The sequence below is a fragment of the Falco rusticolus genome, chromosome 10, assembly GCF_015220075.1.
Source record: "Falco rusticolus isolate bFalRus1 chromosome 10, bFalRus1.pri, whole genome shotgun sequence".
Taxonomy (NCBI): Eukaryota; Metazoa; Chordata; class Aves; order Falconiformes; family Falconidae; genus Falco; species Falco rusticolus.
This window is the reverse complement of record NC_051196.1, coordinates 8,595,636-8,622,874: the sequence shown is the minus strand read 5'-3', so window position 1 is coordinate 8,622,874 and position 27,239 is coordinate 8,595,636. Positions and strand designations below refer to the sequence as shown.

The window sequence follows — 27,239 nt, the reverse complement described above, 5'->3', positions numbered from 1 at the left end:
ATGGAATATTTATATTCATTGACTAAAGGGTTCTCCTAACTTCTGTTACTCTTAACACAATATATCCTGTCTTGTGATCTAGGTGGTATCTCTGGTGCAAATACTCAGTGATCCCTTCTATAGGACACTTGAAGGCTTCCGAATGCTGGTGGAAAAAGAATGGCTGTCTTTTGGTCATAAATTCAGTCAACGTAGTAATCTGAGTCTCAGTTGTCAGGGTAGTGGATTTGCTCCTGTTTTCTTGCAGTTCTTAGACTGTGTGCATCAGGTAAGTCGATCTATTTATAGATTTTAGTTTACAAAAATAATTCATAAATAAGTGCATAGATGCCACTATTTCAGATGTTATAGGTAATGGTTTGAGAGAGGACTAGTAACCTCCTTCTCTAGGTTTTATCAAATGGAATGGATTTCACCTCGAGAAGAGCTGGAATGGTTGCCTAGAGCTAAGTGACCCATGCACGCAAAACGTAGAGGCATGGTTGGCAGTACGGATCTTTTAAGGTCATTTATTCAGGGATTTCACATAGAAGGTTTTTAAGCTTGAGACAGGTTTTTGGCAGTCTGGGGTACCTTTATTCAGAAGAAGAAATTGACTGATTGTTAGTACAGTGACTAGAGGGGGTTTACTTCCTTGGGCTTGATGTTGAGCTTTGAAGAGGCCTATGCTCCACCCGTTCTGGAAACAGCTATAAACCAGATGGTCCTGAGATGTTCTGATTTTTTTATATACTGCATGTTCACAGTATGGTGAACACCAACAGTTACGTTGTGTGGAAAGAAGTTAGGTTAAGAATATTACACTGATTTCAGGTTAATTCTAAAGTCTGTCCTTTTCTTCATCTCAAACCAGTAAATATAAATGTTTTGCAGAATCTCTGTGTATGCAAACACAAGATGGGAGCTTGCATAATTCCTCCTGTACATATGTCTGTCTTTCCCTCTCCCCTTCATCTCCCCTTATCGTTTGTGGATGTTGGTTTGGTGCGTGTGTACTGCGTTTTTGTCGGAAGAGTTTAACCCAGAAGTTCTGCTTCAGGTGTGTACTAAATGCTCACTAGCTCTTAAAAGGATTGGAACCAATGATTTATCACTTTGCTTAAAACCGTGTGGGTCACCAATGTACAATGGGGTCGTCCACTCAACTGGACTAAATGTAATCCAAAGTAAAACAACAAATGTGTAATATAGTTGCAGGAACCTCAGCACCAGCTGCTTCAGTCTGTTGGGCTGCTGCTTTTGCTCCGAGTTACCTGCTAATGTAGACATAGCCTATGTCTTGTTTATGACTGTGGAAACACTTTGCTCCAGTTTTTCCTGTAATAAATCTTAAAAGTTGCCCTAAAGAAAAGCAAGGAAATTCATCTACGCATACCTGTACAGTATTTTTTTTTTGAGTCCAGAGAGCGCATAAACTTCAGAAACAAATGGGGTATCCTGGACAAAGATAAAAATAAAATTCAGAGATTTTGGTTTACTGACATAAAATAGAATGTACTGTGTTTTATTCATGACAAAATTCTTGGGGTTTTTTTAAGTTGTTTAACACAATGTGTAGTTTTAAGAATGTGGAATAATGCATTACAATCATCCCGGCTTTAAAAGTTAGGATGAAACGTAAAGTGGGATAAATCCCTGCTGTTAACAACTGTCAGGTATGATGTTGCCTCAAGCCGTAAGGTGCCTAAAACGTTGCTAGTATAAGTACTGTACATTTTTGTAATTCATCACAGATGGCAGCTTTGATGCATGTCACTAAGTATCTGACTCTTCTCTATCTTTAAGAGGCGATATAAAGTATATGAGTTATCAACAGGTGCATTTTACAGAAATATCTGTATTTTGTGGGTTTTGGTCTTTAGCTGTGTCCACATGCCCTGGCTGCCGCTATGTCAGCAGAAGGATCACCCGCTGCAGGCCATCTGGAGCTAGTCATCTCTTCTCTGGTGGAGATAATACCCTTCCAGTCTGTTAGCGAAGTGGTTCATGTGAACCTGCTTGCCTTTTCCAATCAAAATGGTAGAAAAAATTGGTAGAAAAGACCATCTTATTGTGATAGGTGTGGATTTAGAAGCAGTTCAGCAGGTCCATCTGAAGGAGGCAGTAACTTCTCATGACGAAAGATAGGGTTGTCCAGGGGTTATAGTCTCTTCAGCCAGTGTTACCTTCAGCTAAGGAAGGGCATGCAGACACAGCTTTACTGCATAGACAGTGTAATATAGATAATATGGACTTGTCTGGTATGGGGGAAAAAAATCTCTAAGCTACATGATTTACAATCCTATTCAGAATGCGGCCGAGTAAGTTTTCTAGAAGAAGACTTATAAAATCTTACTCGTGATGGCATAGTATTGATTTACCAAATTCTAACAGTATGGTTGTAAACTCAAGTGAAAATACTTTGGAAGTCAAATTAATGGTTGAAGTTCCATGGGAATTTACTATGAAAAATAAATTTGCTTAACATTTGTACTTGAACGTTTCTGTTGTTTCCTTGTTTTCTGTGCATCCTGTTAGACAGCTACAGAATCCAATGGGATTGCAACTTGACCCTAAAGTACAATATATTATGATCATTTTTTTTTAAATTGCCCATTCACTGGAAAATAAATATTTGGTCCATTCAAAATATTTTTAACCATTGTAGTCTCAACATACTGGGTGCAGTAAGAAAGTCACAGTAGAGCCAGTACGTGCATTAAATGTCATGAGTTAAACTAAATATAGAGAGAAAACAAATGAAGCAGTGGTTCCTGAATTAGAACTGCATCATCTTGTAAGAAGTCATTGTTTATGCCAATATCTCCAGGTGTCAGCTGAATTATTAATGCAAAATCATTCTTTCACAATAGCAGCATCTGGCAGATACTCTCTCTGCTTCTAAGACGACTGAGTTTACGCAAGTGATGTCAGTACAGGGAGGTTTTCTTATTTTTCTTCTGTATCTATTTGGTAATTATTAAATATAAATAAAATTGAATTATTTTCTGGAACTGACTTCTTTTAAGCTCAATAAGGAGCTCTGTTACAGCAGTAAGAGGAGGTGAGTGTGCTACTCCCACGGTAGATGTATTCAGTTATTCCAGTATTGGCAGGAGTAGCCTCTTAGTGCTTACTAGCACAGGACATTTTGGAGTACTGTATTGCTTACTTAAACTAAGTAAATGTTGATAGATAATGGGATTACTAAACCAAAATGTATTGGAAAACTAAGGGAAGAAGATGATAGAAGTGCAAGATTATTAATTACATTTATGAGATATTTAAGTTAATTTGAAAAAGAATTCTAAAATACTGAGTTTCTCTAATCATAATATTAGAAACACCTATTGGTTTTCTCAGGTTTTAAATGTTCATATATTATGAAGATTAAGCATTTTAAAAGATGATGGAGTTGTAATTTTCACAGGTTCCCTGTCCCTGTAGACTTGTCTTTTTAGGTGGTATGTATTGAAATTGTAAACTATGAAACACTGCTGCTAATTTACATGTAAAATTTGATAAAAAATGATGAGGGATAAATTTGATTATCCCTTAAAAATCAATTAAGTGAAATGGCACCAACAATTTATCAGAGAGAAACCAGCTATATTTGTCAACCTAAGTGGTTACATTGCCTACGGTAATAAAAATCTCTTTCTATGTTTATTTTTAATTGCTTAAATTAATACAGTTATTTTCTCCTATGTTAACTTTCTAATTTATCGCTTCTGATGTTGGAGCTGTATTTTATCAGGAGCTTTTTTCCCTGATAGCTCATCTGTGTTTTAAATTTTGCAGACTGCGCTGCAGCTAAACAAATCACGAGTAACAGTAGTTGCTTCACCTAGCTGTGGCACCTTTCCCATCTCCAAGCGGCCTGGAATCAGCCACAGCTATTAAAACACAGACAGTAACAGGAACTACATTACTCACCTTTATCAAGAAATCTTTTATATGATAGTTGTTTTCACTTAAAAAAGTAAATGATATTATTATAATTTCTAGTTACTTGTAGTTCCAGAAATCTCAGAAATGGGATCACTTAAACAGATTAAAAAATTATTGGACCATAAGTAGAAATTAGGACCCTGTATAAGTCATGTCAAATAGCAGAATGTAGCTTCTTACAGTATATTAAAAAAAAACTCCAAACACAAGGAGAAAATGTATACTAAAGTACTTGTATATGTGTGTATATGTGTCTAAATGCACACATATATGCAGACCTCTTTGGATTTCAGCTCAGAAGCCACTTCTGAACAGAATTAGTGTATTTGCATTGTATTTTCATCTAATATATGCCAGAAAAAAATATTCTTTTTTATGAAGAGTGCTAAAAAGTTACTTGAAGTCTTTAAGTTCTTATAGAAAAATTTTGCTTAGCTTTATTCTTACAAAACAGGGAGGAATAGTCGTTTGTATCCGGGGAGAAATGGGGCTAAAATAAGTGTGGCTATATTGAACTGAGATCTCTTAAAGTATCTTAGCATTTTGAATGTCTAGCCAGAAGCTAATATTGAGATAGGATAACAATAAATTCTGACTGAAATGCTGTGTGTGTGTTTATAGATCCTTTGAAGGGATTTTCCTGTCACTGTCGTGTGGTCAGTAGATAACTTGCCTTGCTAAATGCATAATATTTTTCTTTTAGTTGGTTGGGGTTTTTTCAGCTGGCAAGTGAAAATCTAAACATGAGGAGCTTCAAACAGTCTCATACTAGTTTCCATAAGCAATTAAGAAAAAAAAGTTTTTCTATTGAGTAACTGATAAGTAGAGATTAGAGAGAAAAGATGGAATGGGAAAATGAGCGGTAAGAATCCAAAAGACAACACATAGGAATTTTGCAGAACTGAAGGTATTTTACAAGTGTGATGTGAAGCTAGACAGAGCTCAATGGGCTGTATTTCAAATGCGAAATTCAATCAGCAATTTCTTTTTTGATTGCAAACTATACTATTTTTATTGTAAAGGAATTTTCTGTTAATTACCATGCTTAATTCTGAAAATAAAGATCACAATTAATAAGCTTATTTGAAGTTTTAAATTCGAAATTAACACATGAAATTTCTGTGAGCAATCTCTCAAGATTTTTAGAATTGTGAATTTTATATGGATATCAAGTATCAATATCATCAATAATTAATGCTAAAAAAATTGCCATGCATATTAAACTTTATGCATAAAATCTTACACCAAGCTCTTTCTGTTAACGTTCAGCAGGAAGCAGCTGTGAAGAGCCAACTCCCCCACAATGCTGTACTCTGATAATCTTGTATTGTCTTCTTTAAATATCTGCTCCTGACTCCTCTAGGAGACACTCACTGAATTAGATAGGTCCCAAGCCTAACTGAGGATAACAATTTAAGATGTTACATAATTTTTACTGTTTTAAAAGAAATAATGTCAATATACCTCCTCCGTATGGGTGGGGGTTGTGGGTGAGTTGGTTTTTTTTGCACTGTGATATTTGGTGCATATTTTGAAAAAGAAGAAATATGTGTAGACTAGCAAGTACTTCAGTAATTAGCTGTTTCAGTAATGGTCGACGGAATATCATTTGCAGCATTACCTCTGTCCGTCTGCTATGTTGGATTCTGAGCAGTAGCAAGAACTCCGCTGCATAACCTTACCAATTAAAGTTTGATTTCCAGCTACATCCGGGACTAGTATCTTTGCCTGTGAAGTTATATACATGGTGTCTCAAGAGTTATCATAAAGGATTTATATCCTGTTTGATTACTCTGAAGAAGCCTGACATTTGTACAGAATGTGATACTGTTTATTATATAGTACACCCTATCTGCTCTGAAACACTTTTGCAGCACAGACAATACATTAATTTAATTAGCTTTAAAATATTTTAGGCAAAATGTTGCAGAGTTTCTGTGTGCAGACAAGACAGTTCCCTATGGATGTATTTGTCAGCATTCACAGCGGAATTGTTGTGCTGTCATATTTCACATTATTTCTTACATATCTGTTTGTATTTTCGCATTATACCTCAATATCCTCTTTTTTTCCCCTGCTACTAATTTTTTTATTTTATTTTTTTTAGATTCATCACCAATACCCAACAGAGTTTGAGTTCAATCAATATTATCTGAAGTTTCTGGCTTTTCATCACATATCAAATCGATTTAAAACATTTCTTCTGGATTCAGACTACGAAAGACTAGAACACGGTATATGTGGTGTTTGTTTATTGCATATTGGTTTTGTAGCTCTCAGTATTTTTCTCGTAAATATTTGCCTAGTTTGAGATGGTTCAGTAATTGCGCCATGATCATGAAATTAATTCAATTTAAGGAATATAAAGCAAAATGGAGGTGAAGAACATGTAGAATTTTCTGAATGAATGATTCCTGAGCCATGCCACTGATGGGCCTAAGAGAAAGTGGAAGACCTTAGTGCCATGCCTCAAGGATTTTTTTAACAATTTATCCACATGGTTCAGTTGACCCTACTCAATACCTTACTTTAACAGAAACAGTCCTTGGGAATCCTTTGCAGAGTGCACGGGGTTTCAGGAAAGGAAAGTCTTTCCACCTATTATCTCTCACTTCTTTCTCTTGCATTCTCTTCAGTGTTTGTCTTTTTATATTTCCTTTTTATTCCACCTGTCACGTGCAGCCTTACTGGTTCCTTATCTACCCTCAGAGCACTCTTAATAAGACTACACAACCATAGTTGAGGCTGTGCTTGGAACTTGTTCACTAAGCAAGATGCTTATGTGCTCCGAGTTTCACTGCTTGGTGGGGTGGTTCTCATGGCATACGGCCAATTTCAATGCTTGTCTTAAAAACCATAGTGGCTGTGGAGCAGACTGAACTTGAACAACCATTTTATTTTAACAAAAAAGTTAATTTCCATTATGTACCTTCAGTTGAACAAAAGCAAAGAGTTGAAGTCAGTGACCTCCTGTGATTCCTTCCAACCTGGATTGTTACATGGTTCTACAGTGGTTTTTTTTGGGGGGGAGGCAAGCGTGGGGTGGCTGTTTATTTAGCAGTACTTTGCTTTCAAATACCATTTAATGCAGTATAAAATCCTGTTTCCAGTAGTCTTTGGATAAATGTACACCCTTCCAAGTTCATTTCAGTTAGCACAAATCTGTGGCTAGCTTACACTAGCCTGGTCAGGTGCAGCTGGTCCAGCAGACTGGAAAGGCTGGTAAATTCGGGTAGTGGGGGCAGAATCAGCAGGGCTTGGTGGGCTGCTGAGTCTGCAGAGCTGCAGGCAGAAAGGGGAATTCATAAATGCACTCCAGTATTTCAGTGAATTTTGGAACAGGTTTATAAATATAACACTAATGAATAGTTGCAGTTGCAAAACACAGCAGTTTTTCATCAAATACAACCTCTTGTTGCAGTGGCATTTGATAGTGGATTTTACTATGCGTTTAGTCTGTGAAATTCCTTTTGGCTACGCTTTGGTATTTGTTATGTATTATCATAAAGATGTCTTTTTGCTGCTATCATTTTCCCTAGGGACATTGTTTGAAGATAAAGGAGATAAACATGCCAAAAAAGGAATTTGTATTTGGGAATGTATTGAAAAGATGCACAAAAGGAGCCCTATTTTCTTCAATTATCTCTATGCCCCTGCTGAAACAGAGGTATGACTTTAAAAAAAAAAAAAAAAAAAAAACAAGCAACAAACAGGTGGCTTATTATTCTGAGTGATTCCTTGAGTACATTTTGATATTTTAATTGTTCTTAACTGAATTAAGCATTTGGTGGACAAAACTGACCACCTTGATTATCTGGAGCAGTGTCTCATAGGCTTATATTCTCAATCATCTTAGTTGTGGAAATGTCATTTAAAGGGCCAAATTCTGTATTTACGCATCCCACTGAAGTAAATGAGGATCTTTGATTTAATTTCATTTCATTATATGAATGATTATAAAAATGATGTTAAAGTTTGCACAGAATGTTTTAAAAAATAATTTACATGCTGTAAACCACAGTTACAGGGAAATGCATTGAGAGTCATAATGTGATACATTCCTAGCAGCCTGATTATTAAATCGCATTATCTATATCACTGTCTCAGATCATAATGTAAGTCCACTAGGTAGGACTGTGTCTTGAATAATTATATAAAATTCACAAAATACCATTATAGAATCCTGCAATAGCCAGGTAAGCAGCAGTCAAGATACCTCAAGTACTGCAAGGAAAGGGTGCTTCTTTCTGTAGCTCTGGACACAAGGCTGTTCTGAGATGCTCCTGGTACCCACTGCCCCACTGATGTCCATTCCTGTGCTGCTCTCCTCCTGCTTTGGCAGTGAGCTTCACCCTGAGAAGTCATTTGTTTGCCCATTTGTCCACGGCTGGTGACCAGAAAGCTAATGATGGGACAGTCTCCGCTGTCTCAGGGGCCATGGTGCCACTGATATTTTTGTTGGTGTTCCTTGGTTTTCCTTTTTCCTCAGGTTGTTTCACCACATTGTACTATATCTAGAAAATACAAGTATTGTATTCTGTTGTGAGTCTGAAACTCGGAGACTTCCTTTTTGACATTATAATGAAACTTTGTTTCAAATAGGCACTGAAACCAAATATAAGCATGTCCAGCCTCAAAAAATGGGATTATTATGTAGAGGAGATTTTGGCAACAGGTCCTTCCTACGATTGGACCATGGTACCTGCAAAGTGCAGTGTTTCGGAGGAAGCTGACCATACGGATGGTTTGCAATCTCAGACTAAGAGGAAAATAGTATGGCCATGTTATGATGATGTTAAAAAAATACAACCTGATGCCATCAGCAGCCTTTTAAATGTAAGTACATGTGTTACACAGAACATTGTTCTCTTATGCTCGTGAAATTCATATTTACTTTTATTTAAGTTATTGCCTTATACTATTATTAAAAGAATCCATGATAGATGTCAAAACAGGTGTTTAGTAAAACTGACTAGCTGATCTTGAGAAGTGATGGTTGGTCTGGGAATCAAACAGATTTCCTGCAAAGCTTATGTTGTTCTGAATGAACAGTTTTCTGGGAGTACACTTTAATCTTAGTTAATAACTATGAGAAAGCCAGTCACAGATTCATGTTTTCACTGTCTTTTGTAAATAATAAGGTAGGTAGCCTAATGAATTTTTAGGTTGTCTTTTATAAGAAATGCAGGAACTGTTATTTTAATTTGGGCAAATGTGGAATCTAGCTTGCTTGTCCTTTTTGTACTCAGTTTAAAGTAAGTGTGTAATAAAATGAGAAATTCCCAGATTTCTGGACAGATCAGAAAACAGAATCTGACACTTGTTGATTTTAACGTGTGGGAGGCAGATACACAAGCATAAACTGAACATCTTGGCCCAAATTTCTCAAAAATCTTTCCATGATTGCTCTTAGTTTATTCATGTTTACTAGGACCCAACTGGTACATTCAGATTCTTCAGAATATATTAGTACTTGAAATAGATGCTTGATTTTGGCTTTTTCGTGTTTGGGCTCATGTAGGCTTCTTGGATTTTGTCCTTTCTTCATTAGAAGATGAAAAAGGATCCCATTACCATGATAACTCTTGTAGTTATTTAGAATGATTTAACATCTGTATTTTCTTAAACGTTTATTGGTTTATTATAATTAATTATCAGTCCTAGTATTTAGATTATCATCTTAATTGATAGCACAGGAAAATGACAAGGGCATTCTTCACTTCCTGGAGGTATTGATTCAAGCCACATGCACATTCAGATACACGTCACTATGTACAGGTTTTTATTTTGAAAACTATTTGCAGACTTTACCTTATGTTAAAGCTGGGATTGTGGAGCCTAATATTGCAGTGCTTGGAAAAGTGGGGTATGCTGTGAGTCCCCGAACTTCCCTGATTCAAAGGTGATTTTTAGCAAAATCTTAAGGCAGGAAATTTCTGAATGGGTTTGAATCCTTGAGGATAGACTTGCTTTTGCTGGAGGGTTAGCTTTATTCTGGCACATTCCTCAAATTTCTTTTGGTCCATTCCTTCCAATCATAACTGATCAAACACAGGAGCAATGCCTAATTTTATTTTTTTTTAAAAAAAAATCACTTCTAAAACTCCCCTGGACTCAAAATAAAATAGCCAGAACTTCTCAACTTCACAAATGCAAAGAAAGAGCAGTCTCTCAGCAGGGCTCATATCAGGATTTTTTTAGTGAAAAAAGAGAGCTTTCCTATCAGGTAACTAGAGGCCAGAAGTACATCAGGAGTATAGCAACAATGTTCTTCTGCATTTCTTCCTGGAGTACATGCCAAACTATCCAAATCCACAACTGTGAGAAACTGCTATGTAACAGGGAAATTAGCCATATTACATTCTAAAGGGTCAGGTTTTTTGGAGTTTAAATGTTATTTGTGAATTAGATTATAGTAATAAAAGATAGCATTGGAGAGGAGCTTTTGAAAAACTTTGAAGAGGTTGTATAAAGGTTACAAAAATATTCTTCTAAGTTTATAAAGCAAAGTGAACTTTCTGTTAGAACAAGTTGTTAATTTAGGGTTATTGCTGATTTAGGAGAAAGACCTCTCTTTAATCATAAATCCATTGAGAATGTGTTGGTATCCAAAAAATCTTTGAACTGAGACCATATTTAGCAATGGTAAATTACTAGGGAAGATTGATTCTCCCTTAGTTTATAATGACAAGCCCAAATTTGTTTGTTCAAAAGATATTTTTCAAATGAAAACTAGATAGTGCGCTTCAGGATGGTCCTATTCTTGCAAATAAGCAGTAATGACTGAACATTAGATGACGATTGCTCAGGGAGAGACTGGCAAAGTGAAAGGTGCCACCTCAGGATGCCAGTCACCCAAATTAACTCTGCCATAACTACGCACTGTGAAGAACTAAAGCTGTATAAGGGGTAAATGAATGACCAGCAAAACAATAAAAATAGCGCTTCTGATTGTGAGCCATTTTCTAACGTCCAGTTACGTGCTAAAAAGGCTGATCTGTCAAAATGGACCCTAGGCCAAAAAGCTTATTGCAAATACCGAACACCTAGTCACATACAACTTACTGCACGCACAAGCGTGAACACTTGACAGAAGCAGCAGTTTGATCACTGGATGTATTCAGCACCTTTCCGTTTGAAGTCAAAGTCTCAGAAGCCTTCTAGCCCAAGAGCTGGAAGAGGAAATGCTGACAAGGAAGGACTTCCAAAACCAGGGTGCTCTGTCACAGTCAGGACAGTTCACTTTGTCCAGTGTCTGTTGAGTGTGCACGCAAAAGAGGTGATGGGTCTCCACAGTTCTGGAGTGTCTGCAGAGTTAACTCCTGTCTGTACCATTCAAAGCAGATTACTTAGCAGATAAGCCTTTTGAAAGGCACAGTAATGCTAATTGCTTGTAATTACTAATATCAGGAAATGGATGTCCATACAATTGTACTTGTTACAACCTTTCTTTTGTTATGTATTGACTTCTGCTCCCACAAGCCTAGGCAACAGGGGAGATGAATCAGGACAGATGTAAGGATTTTTTTCTTTTAAGGAAATGCAGTTATTCATAGGCTATTCCACACACGGAAGGAAATTTGACATTTTTAGTAAAAATTAAAACTGAAGGGGCAAGAGTAAGTCTTAGTGATTTACTGCCATGTAAGTTTTTTACATGGAGTTTATTAAAGGAGAATTTATCCCTAACTTTTCAAGTTATGTATAGGAAATTGTTGAAAGTTTTTCATTTTGAGTTCTGGAAGCACTACTCATTGTGGAGCCAAAAAATCAGGAATGTGACCCAGTTGCTAAGTAACAAGTTCCAGTTACTTCCAGATTCTGCAGGGAAAGACTCATAGTCAGAAGGCAAGACTAGGGCAGAAAGAGTGATCAGATTAAAACCTGACTAACTTTTAGCACTAAAGAGCTTGCTTTTCAGCAATTTGGAAAGCCTTTTACATAAAAGGTCGGTGGTAAACTGATTCAGTCGTATGTATCCCATCAGGAAGCGTTTTACACTCAGCACTTTGAAAGAGGAACAAGTGATGTGGAGAAGCCTTTAGTCTGGCTTGTGTTTACCATTCCTTGGTTTTGTATCCACCTATGAAGATACCCCAAACAAAACTGTCCCAATTTTATTTCTTGGCAGGAAGAGTGCCCCATAATATGTAATGTATATGTGGCTTTCAACTACCTTCAGTATTTAAAACGTATGGTTTGATTCTTGCTATTAAGCCAGGTTTCCTATATTTAGTTTTATTTCTGAGTTTTCTAATTTACCTTCAGCAAGGAAGAGTTCCTAAAAATACTTGTTCCTGATACACCATCAAATACTGGCTTTTTTATTTTCACTTCAGAGTTCAAAATTTAGTTCAGGCGTTAGTCTCCCGATCAAAATGTTTTCTTACCCTAAAAATACATTAACTTTCTGAAAGTCTTTCAATCAATAACAGTTTCCTGAAGAACTTGTCGTTCTAAAAGACCAACAGGAGTTGAAGAATATTCATGAAATTTACTTTAATCATTTGGTATAGTAGAAGTAAATAAAGTCAGAGACTTACTATCTCTACTTAGAAAATAAATGTCTTGGGGTTTAGTTGGCTTTTATATAGTATGGGAATTCTCTGTCCTATGGCAATTTTTAGTTCCATCATCAATTCATAATTGGATTTGCAAATTTTTTAATTTGATTTCATTAAGATGCAGGTTTTCCTAACAATATAGTTGTTGAAAGTAAGCATGGCAAGGAATATGGACTGCACATCAAAGTAACGGCATGTATCGATGAGTGTTCACAAGTAAATATTAATGAAATGGCCTCTTTTTATTCAACTTTGCATGCACTGTCTTATTACCAGGAAATAACCCTAACTGGAGGTTATCAACTTAGGTCATATTCCCAAGTTCCACAACAAGAACATGTTGTTACAGTTTGGCATCCAAACTGAATAAATCTTTCTGTTTCATTTCCTTCTTTTATTACAGCTTTGTATCACATTTTATAAACCAGGGTAAATGTTAATATTGGCAGCGTACAATGTTGGTGTCACAGCACAGAGTTTGTTCTTTGTAAATATTATCATAAAATATAGCCTAGCCTTATCATTGTGTTTCTGTTATGGCAATTGGTGTTGAATTTTGTGCGTTTGGGAGAACCGGCAGAGAACTGAAAGCCTAATGGCTCCTCCAACCTGTGACATGCATGAGCAATGTGGCCGATGCTGTACTTGGTTGACTTGAACTCCTGAGCCTGGTTGGTATCAGTTTATAGCTGGTTTGACATAGGTTGTTTTTTTTACTGGGCAACACGGCCTAAAAGTTCCCTGTGTAAAAAATGTGGACTAGGAAATGGTTATCTAAAAATGATTGCCTGAAAGTTATCAGTTGGAAATGTTTATCCTTAAGAAAACCCGTTATTTGTTACAGGAAATCGAAAGGTTGGAAAGTAAATTAAATCAGAGCCCAGAAAGGTGGCAGCTTATGTGGGAAAGGGTCAAAATGAATCTAAAGGATGACACCAGACAAGACAATGTAAGTAATAAAAGAGTTCATCCAATAGATATAATTCCATTCCTGCTGTATAGGCTACCTGGGGCTCTGACAAGATCACTGTATTTCTTGGAGTAAAATACTGCTTTTGAAAAATTGAGTATGTTGTTCTAACCCATGATACTGGCTCTGTATTTCTGCATGTAGGAAAATATATTTAGATTTGTGCTTTTTATCTAGTTGCTTTTCCAGAGTAGATTAAGGCATACGGAGAAAACGAGCGTGAGCATTTTACTAATACACAAATATATGACTTGATATATTTAAAAGATTCTTGAAGTACAAAAAAACCTCAGTCCCTGAAAGTAACCAGAAGGACGTCACAGACTTTCAGAGATGAGTAAAGGTATTTCCATGTCTAAATGGAATTTTGGAATTGTAAATTGTGGTAAAGGTAGGAAGTGTTCACGCTTCTGTTTCCAGTTCTTGACTGTGGTAAAAAGAATAGCTGACAACATAGATATTTTCTAAGTCAAAGGCTGCCTCTCTGCTGTCTGCATACATTAGGAAGAACGTTTAGATACTGCTTTTTGTGAGCTTTCCCTCTAAACCTGGCAGAGTGAGTTACCAGCTCCAGACTGTACCCGAACTCTTCAGCTTCATGCGCTTGTTCACACTTGCCAGCCTCCATGCAGTGGTTATTCCACAGCACTACTTTCTTATTAGTCCCTTGCTCTCAGGAAAGCAATATGCTTTATGTCTGTCAGAGTCATTCACCCTAGACAAATTTGAGATTTAAAAAGTTTTATCCTAACAAAGAAGAGGATTTTTCTTATTGAATTGGAAGCAGAAAAGACAATGCAAGTCTAAATATACCTGTTATCAGTCGCCTGTCCTAGCTGTTATTTAAGGATTCTCAGGTAAGTGCAATAACTTAAGGGTCAACTCCAAAGAACTCGTCTGTAGGACGCTGTCATTTAGACTAAGACCAAATTCAGGTTCCCTCTTGTTCCAGATTGTTGAGATTCTACTAAAGTGATTTGGGCCTATAAATAGCTCTTGGAAACAGCACTCGTTTTTCCTTTCCTCCCTTCCTTTCCTTCCCTGTGAAATTAGGGAAGCTTACTGTATCCAGGTGTCTGACTAATTCTAGATGCTCCTGAGAAAGCAAGGGAGGCATTGTTCAAGATGATGTCACTGGAATATGCAAGGCCTTTCTGAAGTACGGATTTCTCACACCGTGTGAACCCTCCTGCTTAAGAACTGCATTGAGTTGCCATCCCTCTGACTGCTTTTTCTGAGGCAGCACTGCTGACTTGTATTATGAAGATTTTTTTGGGCCTCATAGTCATTCACAATTTACATGTTGTACCACATATTACCAATATAATGTTGAGACAGTCTTATGCTGTAAGACATATTGCATTACCTTTTTTATTTGATTTTCATCTTATTTAGCTCCGAAGACATCCCTCTGGCTCCTCTGGGATGATGGCAGCCAATCTGCATTCCTATCAAAAGAGGTCTTTGTTGGAAATACCTGATAGTGGGCTGGGTGAGGAACAGAGTGCAAGCATCTCTCCCTCTAATGGAGTAGACAGAAGAACAACTACACTATACAATCATTTCACATCAAAGAACGATGAAAATAGGTAAACTGAATAATCATAGAGGATTTGTGAACCTTGTATTACATTGGTATAAGTCTCTGCCTTAGGGAAAGAGCATGAGATTTTTCATATGCCCAGAATGCTTTGGGACGACTTTATTCCTTCTTTGCAGTTTTGATTACATTTAGTTGTCTCAGTGGGGGTGGGCCTCTATCTCTCATCAGTATCTTTCAATTTTCCCCTTGATATGCACAAGCAAATTGTAGCTGCACATTTAATGCATCCAAAGTACTGCAATGGTGTTTATCAGTGTATCACAGTTACCAGTAACTAAGCTATTGTTTTAAAACTGATTTGGTTTACTGCAGTAGAAGAATTGTCGTATATGTATGTAGTCATTTTGGGGCTCTCATGTATCACCAGTATTCATATCATGGAATCACGTGCCATTTGTATTTTCTGTACCTTTCAGATCTTTTGAAGGTACGCTATACAAAAGAGGAGCTTTACTAAAAGGTTGGAAACCTCGCTGGTTTGTGCTGGATGTGACAAAGCACCAGGTAAAACCTTTTCACATAGTGGATTTTTTTAGGACTAGTTTGCTGGGGGGTTATTTAATGAATTTGTATAGATTGGTTGTACAAATAATACTAGTAATGATTATTTGCAGATGTGATGTCTCTGTTACATCATTGTATCTTGTAGCTGATACAGATGTCTGAATGGACACAGGTTTTTTTAGTATTTTGGGTTTTTTTTAAATAGTGATAACATCTAGCTTGTAATCCTAAAAGACCTCTTGGGCTGGAAGTCATGCATTATTCTTTGGGCCCAAACATTTTTTTGCCTGCTTCATACCTCAGGAAAAAAAAGCCAGGTAGTGCCTGAGAACATTTTCTGGGCATTGTGGAATATGAGCAATTTTTTGAAGCACTGCTAGCTCTAGAACATCGTTAAGCAATTAAGTGGTGAGCATAATTTGCCCTTTAATATAACCTTTTTAATTTCCAAAAAAACTAAAAACTCTTTCTGAACTAGAGAGTAAAAAACTTAGAAGGTATTTCCTAGAGTGCAATTGGGATGCTGAGAGCTAATATGGTAACTGATAGCAAGTTTAATTCAGGCATTCATGTTAAAACTCTAGTAGTTATTGTATGCTCAGTGTGTATTTTAGAGCCTCTTTGTTCCTCAAGCACTTGGCCATGAGCATTTTTTCTTTTCAAATGAAAGGGCATTATATACTCTGGAAAATCATAATCTGAACTGCTTCAGCAGAAAAATCCATTTACTTCACTTGACATATTAGTAGTGGTTTTCTGTCACCTATATTTGAGAAAGCTGACCTCGAGTCTCTGTATGAAAGTCTTTTCAAGTATGGAGAACAGAATCACAGATCACTCTGAAATCAGTTTGAATTTTGCAAATGACTTAAAATGAGTTAAAATTTAATCTCAGATGTATTTCTAAAAGTCCTGAAATGCCAGGTTCCTGATGGAACAGTAATTTCAGGTGCCATATATAGGAGTACGTTAAATTAGTCATAGTGATGTAAATTTAATAGGAAAATTATTCATAACTATTCTGACAAATCATTATCACAAATCAAGGATCACTAAAACCAGAGGAAATCTGCTAGTGTAAATGTTTTACCCACTTTACAATGTATGCCGGAATTCTGCAGTGGAAATTTGTGGTCTTGTACTTTAAATGATGTTGGGTCGTCAAGCAGTAATCTTCATTAAGCCAAATATTCCACACAGTGTGGGTGGTAACCTCTGAGACTAATGTACACTTTTGTTTAAAAATATTAATTTATTGTAATCAATACATTTAAAATACATAATACATATAAAGACAGTCATCCTTTAAAATGCTAATTGAGGATTTCTGGATTAGTGTGGTAAAATACCAACAAATGCACTGTTCGTAATTATTCTTCCTGATACACAGGAGAAAAAGTTCATTTTGCAGAAGAAAAAGATACTTTTATATTTTCTGTATAACCAGATATTCTCCTGAGTATCATAGATGTAGGAGTAATACAGGTCAATCTCAGTTGGAATTCTGTTGTTTGACCTTTGCTGTGAAGGTTTGCTTTACTGTTTTGCATTGGTTTATGGGAAATAATTATTTACTTTTTTTAAAGTAAGTATCGGATTTTCTCTTCGGGAACTTGTTTGCGTATTGAAACTCAGTTTACAGAGTGGCTAACGTTTATATCAAAGTATCTTTGCAAGGAGGGGGAAAAAAAGCAAGCTTAGTTCAGCCACTAAGTACAGTGTAGGAAAATGTGAATTTTCTATGCAGTTTATAATTATATGAAATTATTCTTAAAACTTTTGGTGATCATTTTAAATTCTTGAAATATAGAGAATAAGTGTTCTGTTAACTCCTTGGTGAAGTAAAGCTTTTGTGTTAGTTTCAGTGCAATGAACAGTGAAGAAGTGGTTTCTGTTAGAAAAATGGATGAGGAATGCTGAATGCTAAAGACTAGGTTCTGCTTTCATCCATCACACATCCTTTGCCCAGAAGTAATGCATGACTATTTGAAGCTTCTCTGCTCTGAAACTCTGGTGACAAAATGTTCCTTCCCCAGTTCTGTGTCTGCACAGGAGGAGAGGATGGTGGAGACTTCGCTCTTACCCAGAGATGTCAAATAGAGGAATGGCCAGTTAAGGGTTACCAGCAGTCCCACCATTCTGTATATACCAAACCTATGGTTTCTGTCACTTGTGGCTTAGAAAGTTCCCATGTCTGATGTCCTCAGGTCCTAAGAATATTTGCGCCTCCCACTCTTACCACTCCATGCCCCCAGGTTGTATCCAGGAAGAGGGAAGAAGTGAAAGGTCCGTCTAAATAGCAAATTTGGATGTGTTTTTTTTTCTCTTGTGGTCTAGCTGCGATACTATGATTCTGGTGAAGATACAAGCTGTAAGGGACACATAGATCTCGCAGAAGTAGAAACTGTGATTCCTGCTTCTCCGACAATTGGAGCCCCAAAACATGCGAGTGAAAAAGCATTTTTTGATGTAAGTATATCGTCTTTACATGATGTTTATGTGAAACTTGCTTTTCTTGGTGTTTAGCCCACTACTTTCAGTCCTGCTGGAAGGTGTGAGTAAGCAAGGAGCTGTCATGCCAACTCAAGACAAAAAGTTTTCACCCACTTAGCCTCTGGCTCTCACAACAGCAGAAGTTCAAAATATATTACATTCAGACCCAATTAGTACATTGAGTATTGAGAGTTTAAAGTAAAGTTTGCAAGTTTCCTTCTCTGTTTTATGTGTTGACTTGTCTGTCTTTATGTTCTTATTTTTCCTTTGCAGTTGAAGACAAATAAACGTGTATATAATTTTTGTGCCCAAGATGCACAGAGTGCTCAACAATGGATGGACAGGATCCAGAGTTGCATTTCAGATGCTTAGAAAGGAAAAAGTTCTATAATAAAGACACGTTTAAAGCACCTCATCCTGTAAGAAGCTAAGTTCTGAAATGTTACTGACAGACAACCAGCCTTCCTTGTGTTTCAGCCGTAGCAGTTCATAATACGCTGAAGTTCCTTTTCTGTTTAATAATTATAACCACTGTAACTGTGTTGGTTTTTTTTTCCTGCAGGGAGGACTTTGAAAAATAATATTCCATTTATTCTGAATTTCCACTTTTTTCAGTACAATTCCTAGCTATAAACTGAGCTGAATTTGCACTACCATCTAATCCTGGTTTTCTCATTTCAGAGCTGTTCTGTTAGGACATCTGTCCAAAGGAAACCGTAGAAATTTTCCCTCCAACAGGAAGTGTATTTTCACTTTATTTAAATATTTAAGCAGAATGTTCTTATTTCCAAGGTAGTCATGAGTAAGTGGGAACATGTCTGCAATTCCTAAAAATAAATAAATAAATGAAGCTTGTGAGTCCAGTGACATACATATATATCAGGTTGCCAGTGTTTATGGCCAGTTGATATTTTTAAAGACCAAAAAGTGAAATTGCCTGATGCCAGACTTTCAAGTGTCTTCTCAGTGTGCAGGTCATTCTCTAATCTTGTGCTCTACTGAGTGCTTCTGCAGTGTTGTTACGGAATTTCAAATTCTAGGGATTTTCTGAAGATCCTCGCACTCTTACTTTAGATTCTGTTTGCAATTACAATGGGATAAATGAAAGAAAACTGGCTGATGCTATCCAGGAGAAACGTTCAACAACCACCTAGGAATTCAGTAGAAGAAAGATCTCTTATGTGTGAGTTGTATATGTTAATTTATATGCTGTTCTGCTCACTGTAAAGTAAAAAATAACAAACATGATAATGCACTAAACAATGAAGCAAGCACTTGCACTGAAATCTTTAAAATGCAGACATGGCAGGACTGAGGTAAGTTATTTATAGCAGAACAAAAATAGCTGGTTAACAGCATTTACAGATATCAACCATGTATATAATCAGGTTTGATGTGTTGTGATTTGATACTTTTTAAACATTTTTTGCACATGAATTGGAAGACTGTTTATAGATTTTTACATTTGATAAAATTGTGTTTGTTCAGCTTAAAATCCTGGTGAAACATTTTTAATAGCCCCAAATCAGTAGAAATTTTACAGTCTACAAATAGTGATGACATTGAGTAGAATCTGTAGGTAATAAAGCCATTGTTTTTATTTTGAAATGTTAATATGTTAAATAGCACACTAATATTACAAAGGGTTTGTATATATGATTCACTATTTTCTCATTTTTCCAGACGTTTTGCTTGTAATTTAATGTCAGCCTAACCAAACTGACTATACTTACAAGATTTTTCAGTTATTAAATTGTTTGTGGGGTTTTTATAACTAATGTATTTTGTCAAAAAGAAACATAAATTTCTCACCACACACAATAGGAAATGCAGCTGGTTTTAATGCATTTGCAATTTCAAAAGAAAAATATGAAGGATTTTTCTAGCATTTTTCAATTGACAAATTTCCACCTGTGACAATGGTGTTTGCACATTTGTATTTTTCTTTGTATATTAAGTACTTTTATATGTACTTTGTAAAATACTGATCCTGTTCTTAGGTTAAATGAAAATATACATACCACTGCTTATTTTGTAACTAGTTAATTTTAACTCTTGTATGTTATGTGATATATGTATGCTAACCATCTTGTAATAAATACACTTCTTAAGGAAAAGTAAAACCTTTCCTTTTACTGTAAAAGTGAAAAAAACAAGACCCACATGTCAGAATATTTCCACGGGCACAAGACAAATCCTTATTTACTCTGTATTAAGAATAGTGGGTGTATTAAAAAACTATGTGGTCTTTTGTATACTTGTAAATATTCTTACCTAAAAGTTGCACTTGAGCATCCTTAACTCAAACACTTGTCAACAGTAACACTAAAGACTAAAGAAATCAGAATTTAAAGCAAAATTATCATTCTAACAAGTCTCAATGTATATATAGCCTTTTCTAAAAGGCTAAATACATACAATGTTCATACTAAGTCATCGAATAATGATGTTAAATATATTTTTTTTAAAAAAATCCTATATGGTATCGCAACATAAATCAACTGCAGACTTTCACCCTGGAACATATCTCATTCATTTATATCACCTTATGCAAAAATTATCTAGTTCATAAGAAATAAAATATAAAAAATGACAAGGTCTTACTTGAGAATGTGCATCTAAATTGAATTACTGAGTGTAGTGTGGGATAGCAGAGTTAAAATGGAAAGGGAACGTGTGACGGAGGTAGGGGACTTGTGACAATTCTTGGATGCTGTGGTGCTTAGATGATAAGGTTTGCATATTGAGCTTGGCATGGATGCTAATGTTGCCTTAAATGTTGATCTCAATTTTTAGTGTCTGTATTGATGGAAAATGGACTTGAGCAACGTAACTTAAAAATACCCAAATAAAAGCTGAAATGGGATATATGATATTTGTGGTGTTTATATAAGGAATATACAACAGAATGGTAGGAATAGGCTCTTGGTCTAAAGACAAAGTTTGCGGTGTCTATGAGTGGTCTCTTCCTTACAAAATGAAGGTTCAAACAGGGACTCAGGGAAAATACGGAAAATCATAACATAAGCTACAAGGTTTGTTAGTGTGTTTGCCTTGTGACAGCAGAAAGAGAATTGGGAACAGAGAATTTGCTTGGGAAAAATTCTGTGTACAAAGGGAACCATCTTCATATTCTATGAAAATTTTCCAGAAAAAAGAACCCATCCAAGAGTTGGGAATGTGGTAAACGCATGCTCCTTCTAATGTGTCAAGTTGCTGTTACCATCCTGTGATTCGTAACATTCTTACTGTAGAAAAGAATATTATCAAAGGCTTTATAGAAGGGAAAAAGACTGCTTGTCAGGCTCTGTGCTAGTAACAAAATGCCCACGTAATAGTTGACGGGATGAACTGAGTTTAAGTTTTGAGGAGTTGCTACTGGTATGTGAGTAATCTCTCATTCCTATCTAACATGCAAGTGTTCTGTAGAAGTCCTTACTATTGATGGAACTTTAGAATTAGTATGCTAAATAATAAAGTACTTGGTGTGCCCACTTGTTGTGGGTCACTGGTTATGTAATAACACATAAACAGCTAACAGACCCAGGAACAAATGTTCAAAATTTTGTGTCACATCCCACACACATTATTTGTATCTGGTATTTTGTGAATTGCAGACATAACAAAAATGTGGCGAACTTCTCCAAATACTGTCATTTTGCCTTTTCATCCTGTAATATTCTTGGAGTATGTCTAAGTGGCTGCACCACATTTCTCATTTTTCATATTTGTGATCATCCAAATATTTTGTCTGTTCATGATTATCCTGTGGTTGCTTTGGGGACTCAGAAAACTGAAATGAATCTGCCAGTTCCCCGGTTATGCTAAAGTTCACACTGAGTATCACTGTCGCACCTACTTTCCGAGGTTTTGTCTGTATTCGATCAGTTTCTTCCCAAATTTTGGCTATTGTGCAAGCCAAGGGCAGTATTAGTATCCACATTCTCATTTAGGAAATTTCCATCTGTGGCATTTTTTCACATACATTTTTTTCTTAATTGACTGTCAAGTAAGGATGCTGCAAGTTTGCTATTGTTTCCTCTCTTTACTTACTAGTCCGGCTAGCCTCTCAAAGGAATGGATTAATAATACAAGTACTGCTGATAAGAATTGGGTTTGTGTTTCTTACTGCGTAATACAAAATCTCCAAAGACTAATTTTGCCTTTTTTTATTTCTCTGCTGTAGATCTTTCCAGTCTAAGCTGATAAGACTTTTCACCCAAAGGGACCTTCAGTTCTTTATTTTTAATTCACTAGTCTGTAAGATTATAAGAGCAAATCAGTTAAGTGTAATCAACTATGGTTACCATCTTTACCCACAATCACACTCCAATAATTAAAACCCAGATACTAACTTCTCTTCTTACCACTGACAGTTCTGGAAGTTTCTTCTTCATCACAAGACTGCCTGTCAGGAACTGAAGGGACTGAACACTGATGTCATTTCCAGTTTAGCAAGATGAAACTATGAAATAAACAAAGCTTTTAATGAGTTGAGCTTGTCATAATGCTCACCTGAGTCGTGCCTGAGAAGACAGGGAGTCTTTCTTAAACTAAGATATTTGACTTCATATGTGGCCTCCATGTGTTACTTCTGGAAAGTTCTGAAAACCCAGTTTTAGAACAAAAGGTAAAATAAAAACTGTGTTTTAAAGGCAGACTCTCCAACGTAATTTATTTGTTTATACCTTGATCTCTGTGTAGACCCTACAAACCAGGAGATGTGCTAGTGGTGGCTGAATTATAATTCCAGATTGCTAGTTATAGCTAGCCAAAATACTGTCTGTCTTTATTTTTTTCATGGTGGTCTAATCTGGTCTAATCTAATCTCTGCTTCTCTAAAGTATTTCTTGTTGTCAGCATCCAATGCAAAATTACACTTTGTCCAGTTTCAGGTTGCACCATAGAGTTCAAGTTTCTTCCTTTCTCTGCAAATTTTGCTTACATGTCAGAATTTGCACATTTATGAATAGAAAATGTTGCTTGATTGTGGCAACTTTAGTGTTGTGGTTTTCAGTTGTGTCCTCTTTGGTAAAGGTGTTTTCTGTATGTGTCTTCCAGGAGATTCACAGAGAGCCTATACTTCTATCCGCAAAATAGGCAGTGATAGAAGATGGAAATAGTTAGGTTGAAAGGACCACAGAATTATCCTGGCAGGAGATACAAAGGTAGCAGTTGTTTCAGGTACTGAATAGTACTCTTTCTTGCCCCTCATACTCACCTAGAAGAACTGAGGCATAGTCTTGGTTATTTTAACATTCATTTATTGATGAGTTATTTACCAGTGTAATTTGTCAAAATATCAGCGTATACGTTGTTTAATGAATTTCTCTCACTGTTCATCTCAGTAAAGATTCTTCTATTTCAAGCTCACTCAGCCTGTGTCCAACACAGGACCTCCAAAACATATATTGCCCCTCTGTGTTAGAAGTCTCCATTAATTATCCAAAATACAAGGTACACCCCGTGTTTAATGATGGAGAGATGAGACTGCTCTGAATTAAAAAAACAGGAAGAGTGTTCTGCGCAAATGCTTTCTCAATAAAGAGGAATTACCAGGTAGTTCAAGAAATGAGCATCACACTGACAGCACTGGGGGCTTTGCCGAGTTACACTGCCTGTGGACCGTCTTCATTAGTAGTGCCAGTGAACTAAGAATTCTATTCACATCAAGACCTCCAGTAAGTTCAAAATGATAATTTCATGAAATTGTGCATAATAATGAATAAAGCTCAATATAGTAAGCTATAGTACAGGTAAAATCACTCTCATGCAAAACCTGAAGATGTGTTTAAACATACGTTGCAGGTGTTGTGCCATCACAATAGTTAAAACTGATTTTTATTTCTGCTGAGCTCAGATTATCACTGGAAATATTTTAATGCAATAGTTGAAGCAAATGCTTACACTAATATTTTAAAATCAAAAATACATTGTTTAGTATAAAGCATTCAAGTCTTGGTAGTGTTTCATGTAGGCAAATGATTTAGGATTCTGATTTCAAAAAAAAACATTGAAGAGTTGGTGATGGAATTACCATTTAATTTTGATCAAGGTAGACAGCCTGGTGCCTGTAAGGTATTTTTCTTTATGATACACTTTTTAAATTTTCAAAGAGCTTTTATTTAAAATATCCATCTTGCTGCTAGTGTCTCCTGATTTTAGTGTGTCAGTAGTTTATGTACTTGCTTTAAAGTAAAATGAAATTTAAGTCCCAAAAGCTCATCTGTTTTTCTTACTTTACTCAAAACAACTAGGTTTCTTCATCTTTAGAACTGTTTTCTGACAAAAAAAAAAAAAGTAACTCAAAATTAATTTGTCTTCTCCTTCAGGCTCCTGACTCAAAGGAAACCTTGCAGTAAGTCTCCTTTTCTGGTCTGAGTATGTAGTAATGCCTGAAAACCTGGAAAATATCCGATCAAGTAATAATGAACCAGAGCCAGGAGTAAATTGCGGAGTTAGTTATGGTATGCAGAATCATGTCGTTGACCACTATGTGTATTATATATGTTAGCAGTGTCAGGACAGACTATAGGTCTTTATTACAATCTCAGAAAGTATCATACTGTTGCTACAGCAATCTAACATCTGTTTTAAACCCTAAAATAACTTAGCTTTGTATCCTCTTCTTCCTGCAGAAATAGTTTTCTGAGACTTTGTCTCTTTAGTGACATGAATTTCTGTAGAAAAATAATTTCTAAGATAAACTGATTTTTATCAATTATTTCAGTTTTTAAAACCATACAAGCTGACCATGTAGTAACATATGTGACGAATTTCTCAGCCTAGGAATAAAAAACAAACTTACAGCAATTTCCTACGATACTGAATGTGGTTTAGTTCAAAAAATACTGTACACAGATTTTTGTCATGGGAGCAGATTTTCCATTTTTGCTCTCAAAAGTAAACATTGCTGTCAATAGGGTTATGTATACCATAGCAACTTGCTATAGAATACCACATTTTTTAGCTGCTGTCAGAAAGGGCTCAGTTTAAAAATATTTCTAGTCTGTCCTAGGTCACTGCATGGAATTTGCCTTACAATATTCAAATACTTCCTGAAAACACAGTTCTGTGCAACTTTTCCACTTTTTCTTTTTCAGACCTGTTCACCATTTCACAGTGAAGCATTATGCATATTTAAATTGTTTTAAATTAAATTCATAGCATACTTGAGATAAGGACAGTTTTTCTTATTTGATGATGGTATCTCAAAATGAGTACAGCATCTGAAAAACGTGTATGACCAACCAAAACAGACAGAGATCCTTCAGTTTATCTTGGGATTCCAGCCCATTCTATTAATTTTCATTACTGGTCTGAGTTACGTGAAATTTTTGTGAGGCCTTCAGTGACACTTGAAATTACCAGTGGCTATTACTGCTCTCATTGGTGTATATTAGAAGTTAGATTTTTGGATAAACCTGTGTATATATTTTCTTCTCACCAAGCCAGGATGAACAGAGATTATGGGCATCAAAAAGTAGAGAGGTGCAGGGGAAAAGCAAGCCCTGGCTGGTAATTAGTGCCTAACATAGCAATGAGTTGATGCCAGTGTAAAGCAGAGATCAAAATAGCATGTGTAAGCAGCTTAGTGCATATTCATCTGTTGGACAGATGATCAAAAAATTAGAAAGGAAAAAGGCAGGTATCTGTGGCAAAGTGTAGGAAAGCTCATACTGCAGAGGGGAAGAATTGCAGGCAAGCAGGCCATGGAACTGGATCCCATATACCCACAATCCAGTAGTAGAGGAAGACTTTCTATCTCCTTTGCTTTCATCTGAATTATCTGCATTATCTGTTCACCAAAATCTCCCTTTATTTGTCTCCCTGTTCTGTGGTTTTGACCTTGACTTGTCTGATCATGTCTAAATTTAGATGAGGAATTTCTGAGAAGCTGAGTCGATCAGTGTTGGCTTGTTCCCTAGAGGTGCCTAGAATACGTGCAGGTGCCGTGATATAATTAAAGCCAAAAGAGAAAGAGACTTTGTTTTTCAAAACTTTCTGAAACTAGTGGCTAATTCAAGTTGTACGTTTGGACTTTGGAATTTTGGGGGGTAGTGGGACAGGGTTGATGATTGAGTTTGATCTGCCATAAGGGCTGAGGGGCCAGTTTGTAAAACTGGATCTGAGCCTGGATTTCAGACACTCTCAGCATTTGACATGTGATTATCGCTCTTTGGAATTAGATTCAACAGCACTGAGGAAAGAGGTTAACTTGAAGCCAACATCAAGTATGCTGAACTCTGGTCATTGAAAATACCATTGCTAATATTACTGTAAGTGTATTTCCAGTAGAACATCACAGCTTTGTTTATCAAATGCAGACTTAGCCAAATTATTATCAGCTGCTCGAGATGGGTACAAAGGATGCACTGTCAAGTCTCTACTTTAATTTCCAAATTTGGCCCGTTCTTTCCATGATGTAACATACTTATCTGTTATGTGGGTATTCTCAAATGTGGAATAATTAATAATACAGAATTTTACCCATACAGTAGAATATGGATGCCTTTGCTTAATGTTTGTTGCTTTAACCAAAACAATTTGGTTATAAATTTTCTTGTGCTTTCTTCAATGAGGCTGAGCAGGAGCTATTGTCAGAGACAGCACAGAAGGCAAAATGGACCACTGGGCTGACCAAACATTGCTAATACAATGCTGTGTCCTATTATTAGTAGGGTAATTTAAAAAAAGCTAATACTATTTTGAGTTTTATGTAATTAATATTTTTATTTCCTGTAAGAATGAGAGAATTCCTAGCAGTTTGAAACACAGACTTCACCTAAAACAAAGTCTCCTTTGATGCACATACTGAATGTTTTTCAGCCAGAAACCAAGCAGCAAACATGCCTGTTCCATTTAGTGTGCATAGGGAAGAAGGAAAACCTCGAAGTGATGTGCCAGTAACAGTGGGCCCAAATATCACTTGTCAATGTTAATTAATACTTCAGGAAAGTAACGCTACTTAGAACTGTGACCTTTGCTTCTCTTAAAGGAACTTGGTAGGTAACATAACCACTTAACTTGTGGTAGACTGCTAATCCACGGTTGAGACAAACCTGAGCTTTTGCTGCATTAAGCTGTTCCTTTTAAAGATGCAAGTACAGTGACACTGTGTACTAGACGCTGTAAGAAGAAATAGACATACAGCCCTTGAAAAAGATGACAGTTA

The 27,239-nt window shown here is 36.2% G+C and overlaps 1 protein-coding gene across 5 annotated transcripts in view; it reads left to right on the top strand.

The window, feature by feature from the left end:
- The window catches only part of SBF2 (SET binding factor 2), a 255,148-nt gene extending 234,216 nt beyond the window's left edge, over window positions 1-20,932 (top strand). For 3 of the 5 annotated variants that reach the window (XM_037402207.1, XM_037402209.1, XM_037402208.1), the window contains 9 exons: window positions 83-268; window positions 6,038-6,164; window positions 7,470-7,597; window positions 8,533-8,766; window positions 13,339-13,443; window positions 14,860-15,053; window positions 15,484-15,571; window positions 17,909-18,040; window positions 18,338-18,893. In XM_037402207.1, coding sequence (XP_037258104.1) covers window positions 83-268; window positions 6,038-6,164; window positions 7,470-7,597; window positions 8,533-8,766; window positions 13,339-13,443; window positions 14,860-15,053; window positions 15,484-15,571; window positions 17,909-18,040; window positions 18,338-18,436 — 1,293 coding nt within the window. In that variant the 3' untranslated portion in view covers window positions 18,437-18,893. Of the gene's footprint in view, window positions 1-82; window positions 269-6,037; window positions 6,165-7,469; window positions 7,598-8,532; window positions 8,767-13,338; window positions 13,444-14,859; window positions 15,054-15,483; window positions 15,572-17,908; window positions 18,041-18,337 lie in introns of all 5 variants that reach the window. The other 2 variants (XM_037402206.1, XM_037402210.1) reach the window with 2 other exon arrangements.
- The last annotated feature ends 6,307 nt before the right edge of the window (window positions 20,933-27,239 follow it).